The 17574-nt window shown below is 51.0% G+C and overlaps 2 protein-coding genes across 12 annotated transcripts in view; both read right to left on the bottom strand.

Annotated features, from left to right (window-relative positions):
* Positions 1-13: 13 nt before the first annotated feature.
* Positions 14-17574, bottom strand: part of ZNF76 (zinc finger protein 76) — a 32911-nt gene continuing 15350 nt past the window's right edge. For 3 of the 11 annotated variants that reach the window (XM_057698660.1, XM_057698658.1, XM_057698659.1), the window contains 14 exons: positions 13916-14084; positions 12752-12847; positions 10328-10408; positions 10131-10208; positions 8722-8921; positions 6581-6697; positions 6166-6241; positions 5442-5567; positions 5143-5322; positions 4119-4352; positions 3861-4024; positions 2987-3151; positions 2329-2442; positions 19-1758 (listed from right to left, as the gene is read on the bottom strand). In XM_057698660.1, coding sequence (XP_057554643.1) covers positions 1654-1758; positions 2329-2442; positions 2987-3151; positions 3861-4024; positions 4119-4352; positions 5143-5322; positions 5442-5567; positions 6166-6241; positions 6581-6697; positions 8722-8921; positions 10131-10208; positions 10328-10408; positions 12752-12847; positions 13916-13988 — 1809 coding nt within the window. In that variant the 5' untranslated portion in view covers positions 13989-14084 and the 3' untranslated portion in view covers positions 19-1653. Of the gene's footprint in view, positions 1759-2328; positions 2443-2986; positions 3152-3860; positions 4052-4118; positions 4406-5142; positions 5323-5441; positions 5568-6165; positions 6242-6580; positions 6698-8721; positions 8922-10130; positions 10209-10327; positions 10409-12751; positions 12848-13915; positions 14085-17574 lie in introns of those variants that run through there. The other 8 variants (XM_057698661.1, XM_057698663.1, XM_057698665.1 and 5 more) reach the window with 8 other exon arrangements.
* Positions 16071-16846, bottom strand: LOC130831089 (60S ribosomal protein L6-like). The gene has a single exon (XM_057698669.1). It carries the CDS (start codon positions 16798-16800, stop codon positions 16123-16125), a length of 678 nt encoding a protein of 225 aa, XP_057554652.1. The 5' UTR covers positions 16801-16846; the 3' UTR covers positions 16071-16122.

The following is a 17574-nucleotide window of genomic DNA, read 5'->3' on the forward strand; positions in this document are numbered from 1 at the left end:
TAAGGGCTGGGGCGGATTCCTGTCACCAACTATGGCCTTGGATATTGAAGGAGGCTGCTCAGGCAATAGAGGCAGCCCTCCCTGGGGCCATGTCCCAGCCCCCCTGCTTCCAAAGAGCTGGTGGAAAAAGTAAAAGAGAGCTTGCTAGGCATCCTAGAAGAGATGTCTGCATTGGGGGAGAGGGTGGGGCACATCCGTGAGAGTGGAGAGAGGAAAAGAGGTGCCTGCAATCCCTGCAATGTTCCCATGCAGGAGGGGTCAAACCCAAGAGTTTTCCACCAAGTCCCTTTCCCTGCATCCCTTCCTTTCTGCCAGGGCTGGTCTGGTCCTACCATGTACTTTTCAGTGGGGTCCAACTGTGGTTTTGGAATTCCATGGCCCCAGACACCTAGATGGGTACCCCCAGAGCTGGGTACCAAAGCCAGGACTTCAGCACTAGGGCAGCAGAGGCATCAGAGACCCTGGGTATCTTGGCAAAGGCACCCCCACTCCATGGGGCTTTGCCCACTTAGAGCAGTGGACTGTGTGCTGTGTATGTAGCAGTGGTTGGGTCTGGAGGGCCTCTGATGACATAACACAAGGTAAAGTAGAGAAAAACAGAGTTCCTCCAGCCCACACATCTCGAGGCCTGAGATCCAACTGGAGCCTGGAAGCAGTGGTCACGCTGGTCTTGTTTGGCTACCCAGAGCCCACCTGCTCAGCTGCAGGCAGGAAGCCACTGGCAGCTCTTCAGGGCTTATCTCATACCACGGCTTCCTCCCCCCTGTGCCCTGGGAGGGCAGGCCCACCAGCCAGGCACTGAGGCTAAGTGAGGCTGGAATATAGAGCCTGATTTGACCACGCCCTGCCACCAGGGCCCAAAGCTGAAAGGAAGGAGGAGGAAGGGACCCAGGTGGAAACTTGGAATTTTATTAAATACTCATTCACCCGTTTGCCACCACCATCCAGAGCAGGAAAAAAAATTATCAAAATGGAATTAAAAAAAATAAAACAAATGACACCCAATCCGCAGTATGTACAAGGTTGCTCCCTGCCTCTCTGCCAGAGAGGTTGGGGAGCAGCTGGGGATGGGGGTGGGGCTGGGCACCTTTTCTCCAGCCACAGGCCCCTGAGCAATTCTGACTGCGGGTGACAGAAAGTCTCTGCTGCCAAGTGGCCAGACATCTCGGCTGGCCTCCAGGGAGGTGGTTATTGCTGGGAGCAGCAGGGTTGGGCCCACAGTGCCCCTACAGGGCTGAAGAGCTGTCTGCCTTCTCCCCTAGTGGGCAGTGACCAGTCGGAGCAGAGGACCAGTCCCAAGAGCAGCCCCAATCACCACCTGAGAAGGGGACTAGACCAAGGGTGGGAAGGGTGTTTTCTAGAGAGAGAGGGCGCTCAGCTGATTCTGGGGGGAGGACACCCCAGTGCAGCCTGCTGATCAAGCCTGTCCTCCTTAGCTCCTGAGGATGATGCACTCCCCTGATTCCAGCTGCTTGGCCCTCCTCTTGGGCAGGGCCCTGGTGCCCTTCAGGCCGGTTTCCTGCTGCCTTCTTGCCCTAGAGGCCTGTGTGGCCACCTTCCACGTGTCAGCCACAGCCTGGGCCCTTGGAGGCAAGGATGCCTGTGTGGCACGGCACCTCCTCCAACACGGAGTGGGATCCAGCCCTCTAGGGCTCAGCAGCCGCTCTCCGACTCTGCGGTCTCCAGGGTCACAGCCCCCTGCTGCATGGCAGCGGTGGCCACGCTGATGGCATCCTCTAAGGTCTGCTGCTCCTCCAGCTGCAGAGAAGGTGGGGGGAGAAGGAAGGAGAGAGTGAGACCCTCCCTCCTAGATGCCAGTGATAGTATATATGTGGCCTAATTTTTTGAATCTCTTCCACCCACCCAGTGCCAAACACCTGAGCACTTAGTAGGACGCCAAGAAGTAGTTCACTGACAGAATCCTATTAGGCGAGGCATGGTGAGGAGCCATGGCATGGGCAGGGGTCAGACAGAGCAGCCTGCTCACAGAAGGGGAATGACCGACTGCAGTAATCAGCTACTCCAGCCTCCTTACACTCCAGCCTCCTTACATTCCAGATGAAGAAACAGGGACACGAAGAAATGAAAGGTTTAGACCACCAGGTAGGCTGCCATTGAAGTTATCCTGAAGGTCAGAAGGGGCTCCTTACCCTGCCTCCGTCAAGAAAGAGCCTGAGACAGGTGTGTGGATACAGGCAGAAAGGGGTTTGTCCTCTGAAATGGGCTCTTTTTGAGCCAAATGCTGTCCTCTTCAAGACCTCCATCTAGCTCCCCTTCCCTTCCAGTTCCTTCCTCTGGCCATGGTGTCCTACCAGACCTGTAACTCACCTGCACGGCAATGTGGGTTCCATTGGCTGTGGCTAACAGTGCCACCTGTTGATGATGAAGAGATGCTACACTTGAGTCCTCAGCCACCACGGTCCCAGAGGTAATGATTGTGACCTGAAATATAGAAGAATGAAGTTTTCCAACCCACCTACATTACTCTCCCAACTCACAATTCAAAAAATCCCTCCAAACAAGGTGGCTGGGAGCAACCCAGAAGGAAATTAAATGAAACCATTATGGGTCAGATTGATTAATTAGCTCAGGGCTCAGAGCTAAATGGGATTATATTTTTAACTTATAGCCAACTTAATTTAGGAATTTTGAATCACAGAAAGACAGAGTTGTAAAAGGCTCCAGAGATAATTTAATCCCCTCATTTGTAGATGGACTAAAGTTCATGGAAAAGTGACTTGCCTATGACAGCAAAGCAAATTAGGGGTAGACTGAGATTTAGAAACTGTCTCTTGACTCCCAGTGCAATGCTTTTCAACAAGAAGAGTTGCTGATGACCCAGAGGAGCTGTAGGGAAGACCCTTTATATGTGGGAACCTTGGTCCTTGTATGAAGGCTTGACTCATTTAGCCTGCACTGTAAGTCCCATTCCACAGAAAAGAAGGACAAGAGAACAAGAAACCCCAAGCAAACCGCCTGGTCATACGGGCTGCGTCTGGGTGCCGTCAGCGCTGACCATGGTGACTGTATGTGTGCCAGTTGTGGCAAGGTCATCATCGTGACTGGGGATGGTAAGGGTGGTACTGCTGTGCTGGGTCACCATGCTGATGGCGCTCCCCAGGGCCTGCAGGTCTTCTGGGGACAGGCTGACCTGCCAAGTGGAAGGAAGAAGATGAGCTGGGAGTGGAGCGGAGGGCTGTCTGAAGCCCCTAGGCAGATGAATCTGCCCTCCCAGAGCAGGTTCGCTTATTGGTGACCTAGAAGATTAGCTTCTTGTCACAGGGTGGAGGAGGTCAGGACAAGCAAGTAAAACAGGCCCGAGGTTGCCAGAAGAGGCTACACGGGAAGAATTAGGCTGACCGCTTCTACTCACCCCCACTTTGCCTCAGGGCTCTGTTCCATGCAATTCAGGGTCTCCACCTAATTTCATTCTCATATTAACTCCAAAAGTCATTAAGTACACTTGACAGTGAGGGTGCTGACAAAGGTCAGGTTATACTGCTGGTTAGAAACCCCAGGTTTCCAGGCCCCACACCACGCTGTGGCCTGTATACCAACAGGCCTCTTAAGAAGGACATCCAAGTGTTTCACTCAGATGAATAGGACCTATCAACCTCCAAGTAAAGAAGGAAACTACTAACTGTGCTCCAGAAGTCACAGAGACTGAGCTGAAAGCATGAGGAGGAGGGGGCCTGTGTTACAAGATTTGGTACCCTCAGCCTCAGCTTTCCGAGATCCATAAGGCTAAAAAGGAGAAACTGGGTGGAGGTGGGGCTGTTAGAACTTGGAGCTCCCCAGAGAGCGTGGGAGAAGGTACCAGCCAGAGTGGCCCACCCCAGCCATACCCCCAGGGCCTGTACCTGCTGGGCACCATCCTGAGTGATCAGAGCCACCTGGGGGGCCCCATCTTCCTCGGTCACCATAGCCACTTGGGCAGGGATGTCATCACCCTCTTCTTTCACCTCCGACAGGTAAGCAATGCGGGGTCGTTTGGGTGGCGGGCTCTCCTCGGCTGCAGAGGCGGCTGGGAGAGGAGAGCCCAGGCTGCCACCTGCCACCAGGTGGTCATGAGGAGGCCCGGCTTGTCCCCACTCCCGCCTCCTGCCCATGCCCCTCACCCTCGAGCTGCTGTTGCTCATAAAGGGCCTGCTCGCTCTCCTCCGTGGCCTCCAGCTCGCCGTGGGCACTGCGCTTGTGCATGGCCAGGGTAGAGGTCTGCCGGTAGGTCTTGCCGCAGGTGCTGCAGGTGTAGGGCTTGCAGTGTGTGTGCACCACATGGTGCTTATACAGGCTTGAGTACTCGGTGAAGCGCTTCCCGCAGCCTGGCACCGTGCAAACGTATGGCTTCTCCCCTGGGGACACTGGGCTGTGAGGGGGGTGGGACCTGGGGCTGGCAAGGGGGAAACTAAGGGGACAGGAGTAGGGGACAGTGTTGGTGAAGGGAGAGCCAGAGGGAGGAAGAGGGACTGAGATCTGGGACTCCGAATGGACAGAGTAGGGGAAGGTGGCCAGTGGAAGACAGAGGGGAAGGGAGTGTGGGATCATGGAGCCCAGAGACAAGGTGGAGAGAAAATGGGGGGGTGGGGCAAGGCTGAGGCTACTGAAAGGGCTGGTGGTGGGTGCCGGGGGCTTGTGAACAGAAGAGGCAGGAGATAGAGAGGGGTGACTGATGCATCAGGTACGATAGGAGAGTGAGGGGATGCATGCGTCTGAGAGATGACACAGAAGGCTGGACAGGGACGTAACACTGGGGAGGGTGAGGACACACAGGAGTCACATGGACAGTGGGCAAGGTGAGGAGCTGAAGATGACACTTCACTCTGCTTTTTCCCCATCACGGCTGACCCTGGCCTTTTTCTGGGAGCTCAGCTGGAGGGGGAGAATTCTGGGTGGATGCAGGGAGCTGAGAGGGCTGGCAATGCCCATCAGATTGGACCTAGTTGCTAAGAGAAGAACCACTCACTGCAAGTGAAAGAGTGGTTCTGGGGCTATGGTCGGAACCACAGAACCCCCATACCCCACCCACGGACCAGCCTGGAATGACGCTCTAGGCTGGGTGTCAAGAACATGTCTCAGGTCAGAAGCCTATGGTAGAAGGGGCTGGGGCCTCAGGGAGTGGTCCTTGCATGCCAGCTGGCCCACCTGTGTGAATGCGCACGTGATTCTTGTAGTTGGTGGCACTGGTGAAGCCGCGGCCACAGTGGGGCTCGGGGCAGGTGTAGGGCCGCTCTCCCGTGTGGGTGCGCACGTGTACCTTGCGGATGTTAGATGTGGTGAAGGAGCGGCCACAGCCCTCGAAGGGGCACCGGAAGGGGCGTTCACCTGTGGAGATGGGCTGTGTGAGGGTGGCTCTGGAAGGGGTCCTGCAGAGCAGGGAGCAGGGCGAGCCCCAGGCTTGGGGTCGGGTCTGAATGGGGCAGGGCGGGCAGGGCCCAGCCTACCGGTGTGGGTGCGGACGTGCTTCTGCAGGTCTCCTGAGGTCTTGAAGGCCTTGCTGCACAGCTCCTCTGGGCACTTGTATGGCTTCTCACCGGTGTGCGTGCGCACGTGGCTCTTCAGCCCATATCCTGTCCGCGTGCGGGAGGGAGGTGGGGGTGAGAAGAGCACTGGATGGGGCCTCATCCTCCACCGTCTCTTCTTCCTAATTCAGAGGCGCTCCATCTTCAGGTGTGCTCTGCCAGGCTCCAGACTTCCTTTGGCACAAGAAGCCTGGGTCTGCCTCTATCACACCCCTGCCTGGGCAGGTGAGAGGGGCTGGAAAAGCCCCTCTCTGCTCTCCTTCCCTCCTGTTCTCTGGAACGGCAGCCATTCCAGACCAGTGTAAGAGGGAACCTGGAGAACCTATGGCTAAAGGGCCTCAATTCAGAAGAAAAATGAAGCCCAGGGGGATGCAACTGCCTGCCTGCACTCCCAGCTGGTACAGGTCAGGGCTGATGCGGAGGGAAGTCTCTCTGCCAACCCCTGGCTCCTGCTGCCTGCTGCCTCCTGCCTCCATTACAGGGTTTCCTCCACAGACAGCGCCCTGTAGTCTGAGCACTCTGACAGCAGCTTCTCTGGGAAGGCACCCTGGCGTTTGGCTTCCTTGAGAGGCTTGCCGGAGCTAATCTACAACCCTCTACCCTCAACTGGAAGCAGTCCACCTGGGTCCCCATTCAGGTAGGTTACCTGTGGCAAAGGCCTTTCCGCAGCTGGGGAAATCGCACCTGTATGGACGGTCACCTGTATGAGCTCTCTCGTGTACCTGTGAAGACAAGCAGTCACGTAATTTAGAGGGACGAGGGTATGAATGGGCACTTTGCTCCTTGTTCGGGCCCAGAGGATCAGCACTGGCCACCTCCTTTATTTTGCTTCCTCTTCAGCTGAGATGCCACCTCCAGAGAGCCTTCCCTGACTCTCTTCCCTCATGCACTCTTCATGTGTGTCACAGCCCCCTGTGCTGACATTTCTGTACACTCATCTCTTCCTTCCAGGAGGCAATGAGCAACTCGAGGTCAGGGACCAGTTCCAGTCAAAGCAGGAAGGCCGAATTACAGCCTGCTGGGAAGATGGCCGGGCTGAAAGCTCTCTGCAGCAACCTTACCTTTAAGTGATGAGCGGTGGTATAGAGACGCCCACAGCCCTTGTAGCCACAGCGGAATGCTCTGTCCCCAACCTGCTGTCCTTTGCCATTATGGGGAGCCTGGCTGTCATGCAGAACCTGAGGAAAAAAATCTTGGGGTCCCTATATGGATTCTCCTCAACGAAGGAAGGGAAGAGGGACACAGGGCCCAGTTGGCAGCTTAAAGACCCAACAAGCAGGTTTAAACCTACCAAGGGGAGAAGTACAACCTGGGTGACAGATCCAGAAAGACGGAACAGACACTGGGGCATGCTGCAGAAGAGATGGGGCTGGCATGTGGAGTCACCACCCAGCTAGATGGATAGAGGGATGACTAAATGTCATAGGGGCTGTGACTGCTCTGGGAGAAAGGACATCTCCTAGATGGCTAGGTAAGGTGGGGGAGGAGTGGTCTGAACGGCCACACTCAAGCTGGGCTGAGAGCCAGCTTCCCCTCTTTTGACCACCAACCTAGGAGGCTGCAACTCCGGACACATTTATCCTCTGATAGGAGGAGATCCCTCCCTCCCTGGGGGAAACGTGTGTATGGAAGGGGCATTAACAAGGGGCTTGCTGTGGTGATGAGCTCACCTGGGTTTGCCAGAAGTGAAGTAGCCACAACCAACAAACTGCAGAAGAGCCCAGGGCAGGGGCCCGAAAATCCCACCAGAAGCCTCAGTTCTAACCACGGCACCTGGCTAACTGGCAGGTCCTTCTTCTCCCCCTCTCCTGCAAACACCCATTTCACACCAGCCACTGACTTCAGGGAGCCCTTAGTGTTCTTCTGCTTTCTTGGGCAGAGTCCGGCTGGGACTGTCCCTTAGTCTGTTTCTGGGACACTATGGCCTTCCTAGGAGCTCCTGAAACAGAACTTCGGAAGTTGCAGTGAGTAGGAGACAAAGGAGGGAGGCCAAATCCACGTCAAGGTCTGTCTAGTCAGAACCAGGTCAAAGGGTCAAGCAGCTGACAAAGTTTCATGGACACTTAAGCAGCTGGTGGGTGGCAGGAGATGGTCACAGGTGGCCAGGCCTGCTGAGCAGGCTAACCCATGCAGGCGTTCAGATTTCATTCCCATGTCCCACTGGCTCTTGAGGTAATCAAGGGCATCGAGGAACTTCAGGGCTGGAAGCGACCTCTGAGACCAGTTGGCCCCATCTCATCGTATGAGACAAGAATGAGGCCTAGGAGGAGACTGGCCTCCCCAAGGTCAGACTAGGTAGAGGCAGAGCCAGCACAGATCTCAGGGCTTACAATTTAAAGCTCAGTTGTCTTTCCAACAGCAGCAAGCCTCCAATTAGGCTTCTAAAATGCACCTGAAGGAACTGGGGTGGGAGTGGGCATAGCCCAGTGGGGCCTACTGCAAAGTTCTGTGCTTCAGTTTGAAAAGACATGAGGATTTCCTCTTCTCTTCTATAATACAGCCACACTAGTTTTATTATAAAAATAACTCCTCCCAATCTTTGGGTAAAACGAGTGCTCCAGGAAGCCCTGCCTACCCTGAGGGGCTGCAGTTCATGTGGGGAGGGAGCACCCCGGTTTGGAAAGCTCACAGATCTCTGTACCGGCTTCCCTTACAGGCAGGACCATGGTCCCAGCAGAGACAGCTTAGACTGACTGATGTTTGGAAAGCCAAGATCCTTTTCCTTTGCAGCTGAGCTACTGTGCAAGCCTGGTGTTCCAACAATCCCAGATGCTCTGTTACATCTGCTCTTGTCACTGCCTACTGAGGTTATTTTCCCAAATGACTTAATGAGTTGCAGAGAAGAAATAAATACAAGAACATCTGACCTCAGTGGACTGGAAAACTAATAAAAGTCACTGGCAAGGGCTTTCTCAGACAGTACAGCCAAAGTGAAGCTGGGCCTAAGTTCCCACCATACGGATATCACTGTTTCTTACAGCTGCCTTCCCTCTGCAGAGACAGCATAAACAAGCGTGAGTGTACACAGCTGTCGGGCGGCCCCAGCCAGGCTGTGATACTTGCCCGAGACGATGACGTGTGAGAGATAAGTTGGGGGAGGCAGGGTGGAGGGGCAGAGGGAGTAGCCCCGCCCACGTCCAGGCACAGGACTGCCCTTGTCCTCTAGAGAGGTGGCCGATTTGACAGGGCCAAGAAAGCTCACCTTGCTGGCGTACTGCTCCAGGGCCACCACCGTGTCTGCGCTGAAGCCCTCATCATCCTCTGTGGCCAGGTCCTCCAAGCCTACCTCTGTCTGCACGGCCAGGATGGTGCTGTCGGACGGCACAGCCACAGGGTGGTGAATGTAGGCAGTGGAGCCATCTTCCAGCTGGACGGCTTCCAGGGCACTGGGGTCATAGCCCTCTGCAGGGAACATAGGGTTAGCCCAGACGCTGCACAAGGGCAAGAGATGTGGCTGGGACCTGGGCTTTAAGGTTAAGGAGAGGTACATATACCAAGGAGGGTTTTAACCTCGGGTTTCTCCTGGTCCCTGATTCACTCTGGCTGGCCCTCCTTCTGGGGCAGCCTCTCCTAAGGATGAGGTCTCCTGCGGAATACTGATTGGGAACTCGGAAGCTCCATGAGGACCCGAGGGGACCATCATCATCTTGGCCTCCTAACTGGTGGCCCCTCACCCCTCGAGTTCCCTCCAGGCAGCAGAGCATCCAGAGAGATCTTTGCAGGACACAAACATGATCATGTTACCTGAAGGTCTAAACAGTTCAACTGTGTCCCACTGGTCTCAGGATAAAGACCAAAACCCTTATCCTGAAGCCCTAGTACTCTGCCCCTGCCCTCTCTCTTCAGCTTCATTTCACCCACTCTGTCCTGCATAAACTCCCATTACTTGGGCTCCTAGCAGTTCCTTGGACGTGCCATTCTTTCTCCCCGCCCACCTCCACCTGTTTCCGGGCCACACATGCCATTCCTTCTGTGTGGAGTACTGAATCCTCCCTGCCATCACACTTCCCCAGCTAAGCCCACTTCACTCTCCAGCTCTCAGCTCAAGTGTCACTTCCTCAGAGAAGCCCTGAGCCTGAACCCCATTTGCAATGATTAGTTCATCATGATGGTTCATTTCAGGCCTATTTACCCCACTAGATTCTAGAAGAGCAGGGGCTATGTCCAACTCTGTTTTCTCTTGTATACTCCACACCTAGTGCAATGCCTGGCACACAATAATTACTCAAGATGCTACTTGTAGAAGGAAGAAACCATTATTCTTCAGTACCTTAAAAGCTTAATTCTTTAAAAACGTTAGCTAAGTTTTCAGTCGTGGTCTTGGATGATGTCGTTGGGTCCTATTTAAAGCCCTAAGACTTCCGGCTGTACTGGAGCCAAAGCTGCTGTCAAGGCCGAGACTACGGACCCCCTGCTCAGCCTCCTGGGGGTGGAAACAGCTGTTCCTGTGGTCCGTGCCAGGGGAGGCAGGTGAGCCTGCTAATCCAGGTGAGCTGGGGGACCACAGCTTCATCTCTCTGCCCCAACTCCCAAGGTACACAACTCCATGCCCCAACCTCTGCCAGTTCTGCCTCCCTTCCTTCCCGCCAGTCATGTTGACTGTGACCCCACCTTTGGGTGTGCGGTGTATGTAGGCCATGCTGCCATCTTCCAGCTGCACGGGCTGTCCATCCTCAAAGGAAAGAGGTTCTGTAATGAGAGCAACGCCTGCCTTTCTCTGGAGCTTGGTGTCAGGGGCGGGGGGCGGTCCTTCAGTGGGGGCTGCCTGGCCCCCCTCATGAGGCAGGGGTGTCCCAGGATGCCCTCACCTTTCTGCACTGTCACTTGGTGAATGTATGCAGTGGTCCCATCCTCGAGCTGGATCACTTGCCCTTCAAGAAGCTTCTCTCCTGTGGAGGTGGAAATGGAGAGAAGCGGGCCAGGCCCAGAAGAGGGCTGAGGGACACGTGCCTGTTTTAGCAAAGGCCTGTTGGAGGCGCAGACTGTATGTCTAAGCACAGGTAACATTCTCCATGTTACCTCATTCCCTGCCTCTCAGGCCTGTGCCTCAGAGGTACTAGGGGGTAGAAACATCCTGCCATGAGAAACCCTACAGCTCCCAGCAGATTCCCTTCCTGTCCCTCACAGGAGGAGCAACTTCACTTATTATTCCACCCAAGCCTGGCAAAGTGGGGATTTCCAACCTGGCAGTAAGTTGCTGAGACTGAGCTAAATGGAGAACAAAGGATGCCCAGGAACCTGGAAAGGCCCCAGTGGGTCAAAATTCAGATCTGACTGAAACTAACTAAATCAAAATACACTCCCTTGTCTCCCACTGTGGCAGTATGCCAAGACCTAGACCCTCTGATAAGGCAGTATAGCTTAGAGGTTAAAAGCAATGGGCTCTGGAACCAGTCCAGGCCTCCTGGGTTTGAATTTAGCTTTACTTCTTTTTTAAAAAATTGATTAATTAATTTTTATTTTATTGGATGCATTGGGTCTTTGTTGCTGCACAGGCTTTCTCTAGTTGTGGTGAGTAGCGGCTACTCTTCATTGTGGTGCGCGGACTTCTCATTGCGGTGGCTTCTCTTGTTGTGGAGCACGGGCTCTAGGCACATGGGCTTCAGTAGCTGTGGCACATGGCTCAATAGTTGTGGCTCACAGGCTCTAGAGAGCAGGCTCAGTAGTTGTGGTGCACGGGCTCAGCTGCTCCGCAGCACGCGGGATCTTCCCGGACCAGGGCTCGAACCGGTGTTTCCTGCATTGGCAGGCGGATTCTTTTTTTTTTTTTTTTTTTTTTTTTTTTTGGCACACGGGCTTAGTTGCTCCGAGGCATGTGGGATCTTCCTGGAGCAGGGATCGAACCCGTGTCCCCTGCATTGGCAGGCGGATTCTCAACCACTGCGCCACCTAGGAAGCCAGGCGGATTCTTAACCACTGCACCACCAGGGAAGTCCCCAGCTTTACCTCCTACTAGCTGTGTGATCTTGGACAGCTTATTTAACCTCTCTGTGCCTCAGTTTCTTCTTCTAAGAACAAAAGGCTCTTAGATTTAGAATAAGAATTAGATAGGCCTCTCCTTATGTCCTGTGAGTTTGAGAGGGAGAGGGGTAAAGAAAGTGAGAAAGGGAAGAAGGAAAGGGAGACTGAAGACTTAATGACAAGTGGTTTCTTCCTTTCTTTACAAGTTTTAGGTTTAGGAATTTGAGCTCTTGTGATGTGGGAGGACCAGACAGCTACTTCTGGCTCACCTTTGCTGATGTCTTCCTCTCAGAAGAATTCCCATACTTGTCCCCAAACTGAGTTTTCTTGGGTCAGTAACTAACAGTTCTACAACCCAGCCAGAGGCAGGTAAGGAGACAAAGCTAAGAAGTAGGAGAGAAAGGCAGTTGAGAGGAGGGGAGAGCGACTCCCCCTCTTCCCTCCCACCCAGCAAGCAGTAGGCTACCGTGCCTTGTAACACTTTAGATGTCCTGGCAAGGGGACCAGTACTTGGGGTTCTGAAAGTGTCAGCAGAGCTTCTGCTAGCAGAGTGGGTACTGCTTTGAAGCAAGAAACAAGATGTTGAGAAGAGTTATTTGGGAAAAAATTTCAACCTACAATTTCCTCTAACAAGCAGAGAGGACAATGGGGAGAGGCAGGGGGCGAACAGCTGACTGTCAGGCCCTCATACCCCACCACAGAGGTGACTGTATGTTCCAGTTTGCCTGGAACGGTGCCAGTGCCTTTATTCATAGCATGCTCTTCCACTCTTCAAAGTGTTGGCTTTGAATAACACGTTTCATGCTTACCCTAATTATAGGTAAGTGTCATAAAATTTTAGGGCTTCCAGCTGGCTAAGCTGGGCCCAGACAGAGCTGCCTGCTGACAAAGATGAAAGTGCCCCGGTCAACAGTATCAGAGGAGCTCACCAGCAAGAGAGCTGCCCTCCAGGACAGTGCGGTTCTGGTTCCTGAAGGCCAGCTCTACTCTCAGCAGTGTGAAATCTGTTGTGTGTGAGTGTGTGTGTGCACGAGTGTAAGCGCACACTACAGCACCATGAAGGAGGCAGAGAACAGAGCCAGGAAGAGTGACAAGAGAAGATATAAATGGAGAGGTGGGGGAGGCAAAGAGACCCGGACATAAGAAGACGTAAGAAAAGAGTGTGGCTTTCTCAGGCCGAGTGTGGCTTTCTCAGGCCAAGTGTGGCCACTTGTTTTTTTATTCATTCAGTCAACCATTAACATAACAGAAGCCTGAGGCATAGGAAATACCTGGGTCCACAGAGTAAACACAGCCCGATCTGCAGTTCCTAAGTTCTTCCATCCCACTGAGACTGCTGCACAGGGGCAAGACCTGTGATGGGAAGTCTGCAGACAGAAGGTTGCACGCTTCACAAGTATTCTAGAGAAGTTTCATTCTCAAGAAAAGGAAGCCAGCCAGACCCACACATCAACATATGAAAAGAGCTTATCGATGTGATTAAGGGGCCTCTTTGTCATCATCAGGAAGCAGATGATTTAAAATGAAATGCTGCAATGACAGTGCAGTCATGTGGATGGTGACGCTCACAAAGTCCAGAAAAGGCAAAAATAAAGAGTAGGAATGAGGCAGTGTTTGGCCAGTGCTCTCCAAGAAAGGTATGCATGCCACCTGGCATGCCTGAGAATGCTGGCGAGAAAGAAAGAGGCTGTCAGGATGGTGAGTGTCCCTGGCCAGAAGGCCCTGCCCTTCAAAAATGCTCTGTTCTGACTCTATGCCCTCCTTGATTTTCAGCTCCTTGAGAATCCGAATTTCAGGTAAATCTGTTGCAGGTAAATAATGAAGTTTTTTAGTACTTGGTGTTATTATGTTACTGTTTTTAATATTTAATCCCATGTTTATAAAAATGTCTTTTTCATGCAGTATGTGGAACACACTTGTACTACAAAATTATTCATTGTTTATCTGTAATTAAAATTTAACTGTGTGCCCTGTATTTTTATTTCTGGTCACCCTAGTGGTGTCTAAGCCATGAGATCTATGCTTGGGTGCCCCCTCTGAACCTAGAAGAGTATCGTGTGCATGGTAGATGCTCAGAAGAGAGTTTGATTGCTTAAACTTGCTTAAATTAAAATGGACTGCTTCTAGAAAGCACTGAGAAAGTAGAAAAGCAGGAAGTCACAACCAGCACTGTGTTCATCCATTCCAGAAATATTTATGAACTACTCACCACATGTAAGGAAATCTGCCTTTCAGAGGTCTTGGCTCCTATAGGTAGGCTAGTCTGATTTTCTAGTCTGCCTAGCTGGCATTTTATTTTAAAGAGTTCCCTTTTCATCAATCACCTTGAGAGATTCTCATGCACAGCAAGCTGTGGTAAGCAGGCAAGAGGGCAGGGTCTTTTCATGAGACTCTCGGATGGGGACAGGGCAGGATTCTGAGGTCCCCGGAAATACCTTTGACAGCTTGCTGGACGTAGGCTGTCGTCCCATCACTGAGGGTCACTGTCTGCAGCCCCAAGCTTTCCATGGCAAACTTCTGTGCGTGCACTCAGACATGAAGTTGGCTTCTTCCCAGCACCGAGAGCCACAGCTGAGGTTAGAGATTTCCTTTTGCGTCACAAATCTGAGAAAATGGACAGTGTCATATTATGAGGTGCACGGCTTCCTCCTGCCACAAGGACACACAGGGAGAGTGAATGAGGCCAGCCAAGAAGAAAAAGAGATGAGTTCTGCAAAGTAGAGAACTATGTTGGTTTTTATTGACAGTTCAAAATATACAAATTTAAGAATTCTAAAGGTTGAGCGTACAAGAGAAGCATGCCAGCCAAACTGACTGTAAAGTAAGATTAATTAAAACCCACTTTTAAACTCGCTCCCCTTAGAAGGGAGCCCCACTGAAGCAGGCAGCCAACCCCACTGCTGCTGGTTCTCTGTGACCATTCTGATGTCTCTCCTGTGATTAGATCCATCACCGGCCTTGTAAACATCACGCAAACAGAAGGAGTCCCCGACAGAACTCACAATGTTCCCCACCCCAAGAACTGTTCCACTTCCAGTATCCCCTATCCCAGGGATGGCACTCCAGCCACCCAGGATCAGTGGGGCCATTCTTTTCTTTGGCCATGTGGCTTGCGGGATCTTAGTTCCTAGATCAGGGATTGAACCCAGGCTCTCAGCAGTGAAAGCGCAGAGTCCTAACCACTGGACTGCCAGGGAATTCCCAGTGGGGTCATTCGTGATTCATCATTTTTCCTCAGAAGTCTAGGTACACCACCATTTTATACCATACACAAAAATTAACTCAAAATGGATTAAAGCCTTGAATGTAAGACCTGAAACCATAAAACTCCTAGAAGAAAACATAGGTGGTAAGCTCCCTGACATCAGTCTTGACGATTTTTTTGGATTTGTCACCAAAAGCAAAAATAAACTAACGTGACTAAAAAACTAAAAAGCTTCTGAACAGCAAAGGAAACCATCAACAAAATGAAAAGGCAACCTACTAAATGGGAGAAAATATTTGCAAATCATATATCTGATAAGGGGTTAATATGCAAAATAGGCAGATGATCTAAATAGACACCTTTGCAAAGAAGACATACAGATGGCGAATAGTACCTGAAAAGATGCTCCACATCCCTAATCAGTGAAATACAAATCAAAACCATGAGACATCACCTCACACCTGTCAGAATGGCTATTACCAAAAAGACAAGAAAAAAACAAGTGTTGGCAAGGATGCAGAGAAAAGGGAACACTCATGTGCTACTGGCTGGAATGTAAATTGGTGTAACCACTATGGAAAACAGTACGGACAGTCCTCAAAAAATTAAAAATGGAACTACCATTTGACCCAGGATTACCACTTCTGGGTATTTACACAAAGAAAACAAAAACCTTAACTTGAAAAGATATATGCATCTCCTTGTTCATTGCAGCATTATTTAGAACAGCCAAGACATGGAAACGACCTAAGTGTCCACTGACAGGTGAATGGATAAGGAAGTTGTCACACACACACACATACACACACACACACACACACACACACAGACTAGAATATTATTCAGCCGCAAAAAAGAATGGAATCTTGCCATTTTGACAACGTGGATGCACCTTGAGGACATTATGCTAAGTGAAATAAGGCAGGTAGAGAAAAAACAAACACTGTGTGATCTCACTTGTATGTGGAGTCTTAAAAAAATCTAATAGATTCATAGATACAGAGAACAGATTGGTGATTGCCAGAAGGGGTTGAGGGTAGGTGAAATGAGTAAAGGGAGTGAAAAGGTACAAATTTTCAGTTATAAAATAAGTCCTGGGGGATGTAATGTATGGCATGGTGACTACAGTTTTGCATATTTGAAAGATGCTAAGAGAATAAATCTTAAAAGTTTTTATCACAAGAAAAAAATTCTGTAACTGTGTATGCTGCTGGATGTTAACTAGACTTACTGTGGTGATCATTTCACAATATATACAGATATCGAATCCTTATGTTATACACCTGAAGTGAATATAATGTATGTCAATTATACCTCAATTTAAAAAATTAGTAGACAAAAAAGTCTAGGTATCTAATTTCAGGTGAGTATCACCTCTCACTCTCTTTTTTTTTTTAAATGGACCAGAGTTATTTAATTAGGTTCTTTGTAAGAAGTTTAGAACACTACTTTGTGAGGATAAATTCCATTGGTAAGAGCAAACACAGAGCGGAGGTAGCCCTGGAGCTGAGGAACAGCTTTGATTCTTCGCAGAATTTGTGAGTCCACAGCTTTCTGATCAACCTTGTGCTGCTCTGTAATTTCGTATTTCTCTCTTTCTGTGTCGAAGATCTCACCTTCCTGGTGCCTGGGCTTACGCAGCTTCTTCTTCTTGAAGTAAGCATCAGTGAGATGTTCTGGGATTTTCACACCATTGATATCAATTTTGGTGGAGGTTGCAATGACAAATTTCTGGTGTGTTCTACGCAGAGGAACTCGACTGGGGGACAGAGGCCCAGTCATAAGCAGCAAGCCACTGCCCAGCTGCTTCAGGAAAATGACCCTCTTGCCTCTGTGGCGCCCAGGGAGGATGATAATGGTCCCAGGAGCGATGCTGGCACACAGTTTTCTCACGTGCTTACTGAAGGGCTTTTTGCGGTGACTCAACAGCTTTCGAGGCACCTCTTCAGTAGGATAATACCTAGGCATTTTGTGAAGTTTAACCATCTGGGTACCACCATTCTTGTTACCACCAAGTTTTGTGACAGTAGCAAGAACCTTTACCTTCTTTTTCTTTTCAACCTTGGATTTAGCTGCTGAGTATTTCCTCTTGTACAAGGCCTTCCTGGAATACATAGCCGATCGGGAATATCTACCAATTCCTCTGACCAGCACAGGGTTTCAGCTGCAGTGGGGCTTCCCCCTCTTAACCTGCTTCATCTTTTTAACCTTGCCACCAGCATCAGCCTTCTTGGCTTCAGGTTTTTTCTCCTTAGTATCTGGCTTCTCAGCCTTTTCACCTGCCATCTTGCAAGATGGGAAAAAGAACTAAGGCCCTGGCTTCCAGTCTATCACACCTCTCACTCTTGACTACCGTAAGAGCCTCCTAACAAACGTCCTCAATAAATTCTTGCCTGTTTCCTATTCATTTTGTAATACTGTGTCAGAGTGTCTTTTTTTAAAAAGTACAAATCTAAATCTACCACTTCCTTAATTAAAACTCTTCAGTGGCTTCCTATCACCCTAAGAATTCATTCACCTTGCAGGCAAGGCTGGTCCTCTTAAAAATCCCTGCAGCCTTGGCTACTACCTCTTCCTGGCACTCACAACCCTGTAGCCACCTAATTCAGTACTTACGGCTACCTCTTTAACACATGTTGCCTACACAGGACTTTGGGATCCAGCCTGGTTCCTGGTTCACTGTGGGCTCTCCACAAATCCTTGTTCAGTGACTTACCAGGTTCCTGTGCCAGGAAGGAAGTGCTAGAGCGTCCTACTGGCAGCACTTGCTCTGTATCTGCTGTGCTATGGAGCATACTAGAGCCTCTGCTCTAGGATCAGGGGTTAAGATTCTCTTTGTCACCCATCCATAGCATTCTCCTGGACTTGGAGTCTGGACTTCCTGCTTGA

This window comes from Hippopotamus amphibius, chromosome 11, assembly GCF_030028045.1.
Source record: "Hippopotamus amphibius kiboko isolate mHipAmp2 chromosome 11, mHipAmp2.hap2, whole genome shotgun sequence".
NCBI lineage: Eukaryota > Metazoa > Chordata > Mammalia > Artiodactyla > Hippopotamidae > Hippopotamus > Hippopotamus amphibius.

What these genes read in the sequence shown, in the direction of transcription:
- LOC130831089 (XM_057698669.1), bottom strand. Translation starts at nt 16,800, where the DNA reads ATGTATTCCAGGAAGGCCTTGTACAAGAGGAAATACTCAGCAGCTAAA.